The sequence below is a fragment of the Hibiscus syriacus genome, unplaced genomic scaffold, assembly GCF_006381635.1.
Source record: "Hibiscus syriacus cultivar Baekdansim isolate YM2019G1 unplaced genomic scaffold, ASM638163v2 tig00110387_pilon, whole genome shotgun sequence".
NCBI lineage: Eukaryota > Viridiplantae > Streptophyta > Magnoliopsida > Malvales > Malvaceae > Hibiscus > Hibiscus syriacus.
The window spans coordinates 2,332,669-2,339,233 of NW_024062717.1; the positions used below are offsets into that span (position 1 = coordinate 2,332,669).

At 38.5% G+C, this 6,565-nt stretch overlaps 1 protein-coding gene across 1 annotated transcript; it reads right to left on the bottom strand.

Annotated features, from left to right (window-relative positions):
• Window positions 1–593: 593 nt before the first annotated feature.
• LOC120122407 (probable inactive receptor kinase At5g10020) lies at window positions 594–6,065 on the bottom strand. Its single transcript, XM_039141525.1, has 3 exons — window positions 5,114–6,065; window positions 2,493–4,160; window positions 594–1,234 (listed from the first exon to the last, which is right to left on the bottom strand). Exons 1-3 carry the CDS (start codon window positions 6,048–6,050, stop codon window positions 657–659), a joined length of 3,183 nt encoding a protein of 1,060 aa, XP_038997456.1. The 5' UTR covers window positions 6,051–6,065; the 3' UTR covers window positions 594–656.
• Window positions 6,066–6,565: the final 500 nt, after the last annotated feature.

The window sequence follows — 6,565 nt, forward strand, 5'->3', positions numbered from 1 at the left end:
AAAGCAGACTATGCCAGTCACTCCTATACTATGCTGTTAGGAATTGCTTGTGGTTTGGCTGGGAAGTTGTGTAGATACATTGGGTGGATATGGATATTATTGGCTCTTCTACTGGGAGATTTTATGCTTTTTGCATTTTCCTTTCAAATGTCCTCACACCAGTGCTGTTCATCATTCTTAATAATTTTGAAGCCTTTTTTTTTTCCTTTGAACTTGAAACAGCTTGCTTGAGCACCAGTTTCCCTGTTTCCCTGTCCTCTTATTCACCCTGCTGAATGTACCTTTGGTGGGCAGTCTATCAGATCAGAAACGTTCAAAACCGATTCCCTTTCATTCTCTCTATTTGTTTCTTCACTGTTTGCTTTTGCAAATGTTTCAGTTTCAGTTTCTGAATGTTTTGGGTGAGGATCAAATCTAAGTATTTTGCGAATAGATCTGGAAGAGAGAGACTTGCAACCTTTTCAAGTGAGGATCAAACAGGAAACACTGTCAAATAATCAATGGATGGTTGTCACAATCACTTTACAAGTTTCAACATGAAAAACTACCCAAAATCACAAGGGAAAAAATATATAATATGAAGAAGAAGAAGAAGAAAAACAACAATGTGGTCAAGGAATGACAAAAAATGAATTCCAAGACGAATGTACAAAACTTCAAGGGGATATTGAACAGAGATCCTCGTAAACTTGTCTGATGTTAGGCCTCTCATTAACAGGAAGAATACACCTCAATGATATGGCAAGCAAATCATCCATTGCTCTTGTGTGTTCTTCTCCACTAGCTATGTCTCTGTCAATACAGTCCATTCCCCGTCCTTCTTGATCGCATAACCGAACCCAATCCGTCAGATCCACTGCTCCCGATTGACCTGATATTATGTCACCAGCACTTTTTCTTGTTAACAATTCCATCAGGATCACTCCTAATGCATATACATCAGCCTTAAATGATGGGACTGGTTTAGACATGGAAGCAAGTTCGGGAGCCCGATATCCAAGAGCTCCCAGATTCAATATCTGCTCAGCAATTCCTGTCGACTTCATTAGCCGGTGTAGACAATAATCAGTAAGGCAAGCATGGTAATCACGATCAGAAAGGAGTATGTTTGTCGGCTTCAGGTTTCCATGAGGCAGACCTCTATCGTGTAGGTATAACAGACTCTGAGCAACTTCCACGGCAACTTTAAGTCTTTGGCTGAAAGATAATGGGGAGTACCTCCGAGGAGTAGTTTCTGCATTAACATACATATATACACATGATGATTCAATGAAAACATAATGGCAGAATCTCGGTCAATTTCACTAACTCTTAAAACATTACTGATACAAATATATATGCCATTCTTCATTTACAAGAATTGGCATAGATAGGCGATATTCCAAGAATGGGTTAATGCAACCGCAAATATTCTTTTCAGCATTCAGCTCCATCTTTTGCAAGGAAGGAAAGCAGCAAAAGGTGTAGTCAAGGAGAAGGTGAAAGAAGCAAAATTTAAAATTAGTTCAGCCAGAGTACCGGAGCCTAAACTCTAAACCAAATTATATCTATGCTTATCTTCCTATTAAATCGCTGTAACCATTTCTTGTTTGGAACCATGTAGTTTCAATATTTAGTACTCAGGGTTTTTTTGTGCTGACTGATTACAGGTTCATCAGGACACATAATCAGGTTGGTAAAGTCACATCAGTAGTGAACACCGGTGATTATAAGATAAGCAAATGCACCTAACTTTTTAGGTTTAATTGACAAACCTTATAATCATAGAAAACTACTCAATTTCATTTGACACTGATCTAATAATTTTGCATCCAAGGAAGTTAAAATACAGTTAAGCATCAACGCATCACTTCTGTTACACGGAATATGTTAAAAACAATTGCAGGAGACCTCAACAGTGACCTTATATGCCTAATCAAGAATATTATCCAATTTAATTTCATAACTATTTGATGGTAATAATGCCATAGGTAGAGCAGACACTTCAATTTCTGTTTCTAGGTGCTGCTACGTGTTTAAGGAAAGGGAGATGACGAGACTCGAATTCGAAAATTTCCATAACATGCACACAAAATACACCAGACCATACTGAATATGCAAGTAAATAACACTCCTGCCAAAATTGAGGTAGGAAAGCATTCGGCAAATAAACTAAGAAGGTAAAAGCTAGAAATAGTCCAAACTAACATAAAAGGAGTTTATTACAAATATGTTAACTGCACCGATTTTAACATGAATTGACTTGCTTTTAGTTTCAACGTAACTAGTAGCAGTCGCGAAAGAAAAAAGCAGCAAGTGCTGACCAATAATATTAACATGCAAGAAACTATGAGCAAATTTAGCATGGAAATGGCAAACAAGAGCATATAAATCATAATCCATGTGATAAGATGACTTTGAAGACTTCAAGGATATAACTAGCAAACAAACATTAAGATTTAGTTAAATAATCCCAAACATAAAAGAAAAAGATAAGTACTAAGAGCTCTCACCATAGAGATGCAATGCCAAACTATCACACTGGATATAATCTGATAGGAGAAGCCTTTCTTGTTCCCTTGGACCCCAATAGTATGCTCGGACTGGAACAAAGTTAGGATGCCTCACAGACCCTATCTTTTTAACTTCCTTAGCAAATTCTTTCTTATGTTTAACCAGTCCTACACGCAACCACTTCACAGTCAACATACGTCCATTACTCAGAGTAGCTTTATACAGAGTTCCATGGCTGCCTCGTCCAAGAACTTCTGCTGCAGCTCGAGATAACTCCTCAATAGTGAATGATAATGAAGTATCAAGGAAGAACAATTCTCCAGCCAAACGATCTGGTGAGTTAACATCCAATGTCACAGACTGTTCACATGTTTCAATAAAATGTGGTGATGATGCTAATGGAGAGCCTGGGGAGGATTTCCTCCCAGATGATACCGACTCAATATCTAGAAGATTAGGTTTTACAGATGCGGAAGCCGTGGTCACTCTCTCAGCCACACCATGCTCAACAATTTCAGGAACAAATTCTTGCTGTCCAGACAGTGACCTAGAATTTGGAGTAAGCAAGTGATCATGTGAAAAACTTAATGAAGTTTGTGGCCCCTGAACATTTGAGTGGAACTTGAAACGGGAGGGTCGTGCAAGCCCACCTGACTTTGCATCAGCTCCAGTAGCTGTGTCAAAAAATCCACATCTTCCACGAAATTCTTTAATTTGTGCTCGGTAAAGTGCCAATAATATAAAAACAATCATTACAGCTGCTACGACGGAGGCAACAATAATTGCTACTGTAACATTTCCCTTTGAATTATGATGTCTCGCATAACCAAGGGTTTGATCCTGAGTTGAGTCTGTTGATGGCATGCCCTTAGGGAGCATTAGCAATGAGTTTCCTGGAGAAAATGAAGACCTAGGGAAGCCTCTCAAATTTTCTGGAATATGACCCGACAAATCATTATTGGACACATTAAATTCACTAAGGCTAGTTGAAAGGTTATCAGGGATTTTACCCTTGAAGTTGTTTCTCGATAAATCAAGGGATTCCAAATCACTAAGTTTGCTCAATTCACTAGGTAGCTGGCCTGATAATTCATTGCCTGCAAGATTCAGCATTTTGAGCCTAGCTATGTTACCAATCTCTGAAGGCAAACCACCTGTCAAGGAATTATCGGACAGATCAAGTGACTCCATCTGGGGATAAGTTGACATCACAAGTAATTCATTAACACGGGAGGCTTGAAGTGGAATTGGTCCAGTGAAATAATTTTTGGAAAGATTCAGGCTTTTCAATGTTGTAGAAGTGAAGAAACTGCCAGGAATATGCCCACTGAGTTGATTCAAACTGAGTTCAATAACAGATAATCTTGGAGATGTATCCAATAAAGCAGGCAAGGCACCAACAAGGGAATTATTCTTAAGATTAAATGTGTTCAAATCCTCAAAGAGAGACAAGTTTGACAGGCTACCTGACAAATTGTTTGAACTCAAATCAAGATCCACCAAGGAGGCTTCCCAATTCGATATAACAGATATGTCACCAGATATCATGTTGCTACTCAAATCAACCAATTCACAGCTAATTAAAGAAGAGGGCAAATCACCAGACAACTGATTAGACGAAAGATTCAGAACCTTCAACGTTGTAGAATTAATCATGCGAATGGAACCTGTACAGATTTTGATAGATGTGAAATATCATATGACAGTCAAATTCAAACGGAAGACAATATTAAGTGCAACAGGTTAATAAAATTAAAAATTAAAAAAAAAGCATAAAGGAGTCGAGGATTTCATTTTGGCATATCAAATTATTACTGTCAGTACTTTAGCCACATTTGAACAACTCATTGATGGGATTCAGTGGTGCATTTTTTGGGCATAAAAATATTCCCAGTTTAGTAATCGCTATTTTAAGTGAAAGCATGATCAGCTCAGATTTAGAGGACGGATACTTGTTAAACGGTCTAACTGCCTAGAATAGCATCCCCTTAAGCAAGCATTATATTTTGTTTGAAGCACATCTAAAGCATACCAATGATGCAGGAAGAAATGCATCACACTTTCATCACTCAAGAGTAAACAAAAAGTATAAAAACCAAAAGAAACAAACAGAACATTTTCCTTTGTTTCACACTCAAGAGCTTACAGGGACAGTAATGATGATGCCTTTACAATCGGAATTAAGGGAACTTATTTCTTGGCAAACTATTCCTCTCTTTGCAACTTATTGCCCTAAAAACATTTACAATCGGATCAAAGGATGATTTCAGCTAAAATTCAACCTAAAACCCCCAAAAAATACTTCAGATTCATAAATTTCTAGGAAATTACAATTTAGAAAACTATTATGTAAACCAAATAGACCAAAAAAATGGGGGAAAGAAAAAAAAACGTGGGTGTTGAACTAACATTGCTTTCATGTGAAAATCAGAACAAAATGAAGTTTGGCATTGGTTTCTAACATCAAAATCTAAGGATAAATAACACTATCTATTATTAGAATCCAAGAAATAGGCGCATGTTTAGCCCGAAACTAGTAGCCTATGGACTAAATATCCCAACTTCATTATCAAAACAATGAAATAAAGAGAAAAAGGAAAAGTCAACAACAAGTCAATACCCGTGAATCCATTGTGACTGAGATCCAACTCCTCCAACGGAACAAAACCCTCAAGCAACTCCACCGGCACCGGTCCGAAGAGCTGATTTTTACCCAATCGCAAAACCCGCAAACCCGGCAATGACCCGAAACTTGGCAACTCCCCTGCAATCGAATTATCACCCAAATCCAAAACCTGCAAATTCTTAAACAAACCAACTGCTTCCTCTTTCAAGAACCCACCATTCAACTGGTTATGACTCAAGTTCACATGACGAACTGTATTAGCCAAACTGGACACATTCTCAACCGACACATGCAAACCCCCGTAAAACTCGTTATAACTCAAATCAACGTGTTCAACGTTCCTTAACTCACTGAGTAGCTGGCCTATATCGCCTCGAAGCGTATTGTTGTGTAAATCTAACACTCTTAATTGCTGTAAATTTCGGAACCCGTCTGGAAACCCTCCGTCGAACTTGTTTATCGACAAATTCAAATAATTTAACCCGTAAAGGTCTGCGATCCGACCCGGGATAGGACCGATGAACTGGTTATCAGACAGATCTAAATATTGCAGCGAGGTTATCGATCCCAATGCGGGTGCAATCCGACCCGTGAAACTGTTGCCCGACAACGAAAGGTTCTGGAGGTTCCTGAGAGGAATGAGAGTGTGGAACTTGAGGTCGCCGACGAGGCAAAGATGGTCTAAGTTGATGGAAACGATGAAGCCGGAATTGGGGTCGCTGGTTACGCCGGTCCAAGAAGTAGGGTCGGGTCGGGTATACGGATCCCATACCGTAAGCACCTTATGGAGAGGATCGTGCTTGATGCCTTTCTTGAACTCAAGCAAAGATCGGAGCTCCAACGGGTCAAACCCAGATGAAGAAGCCAGCCCCAAAAACAACAGCAACAAGAGAAAATAAAAAGAGAAAGCGAAAGAAACAGAGAGATTCATCTAATTCTTTGAGTAGAAGCTCCCAAACCAAAAGAATAAGAAGAAAGAAACCCAGAAACTGAAGATTCTTCTTACAAAACAAACAAAAAAGTTTCGGTTTTTTTGGGATAGAAAACTTCTTTTTTCTTTCAGTAACTCGAGAGAATGGAAGAAAGGGGAAGTCGTTAAAAATGGCGGTAGGGGTGAAAGGTGAAGAAGATGGTTGGTAGGGAAAGAGGAAGAGTTAGCAAACGCCCTTATTGCCTTAGCTTATGAGAGCTTAAGAGAAAGAGAATCGCCTCTTATTTTGTTGCCATTTATATATTTTTCTTCGGATTTTAGTATTGCAGAGCTATAATCTTTACTGTCTCAATTTTCAGTTAATTTTGTTCTTCTGGGGGAAAAAAGCCCTGTTTTCTTCAAAGATATAATCAAAAACGAGTTCACTTACTAATGTTTGATTATATGCGAGGTGACTTTATCAATTCTTTAATATGATAATTTTGTGTTTCTCTGGATCTAATTTGATATCTGTT

Bases quoted from the DNA above. Each gene is read 5' to 3' on its own strand.
- LOC120122407 (XM_039141525.1), bottom strand. From the start codon at position 6,050: ATGAATCTCTCTGTTTCTTTCGCTTTCTCTTTTTATTTTCTCTTGTTG. The intron at 4,161-5,113 runs GTATTGACTTGT...AAATCTGTACAG, and splicing joins CAGTCACAATGGATTCACGG to GTTCCATTCGCATGATTAAT. The intron at 1,235-2,492 runs GTGAGAGCTCTT...ATGTTAATGCAG, and splicing joins TTTGGCATTGCATCTCTATG to AAACTACTCCTCGGAGGTAC.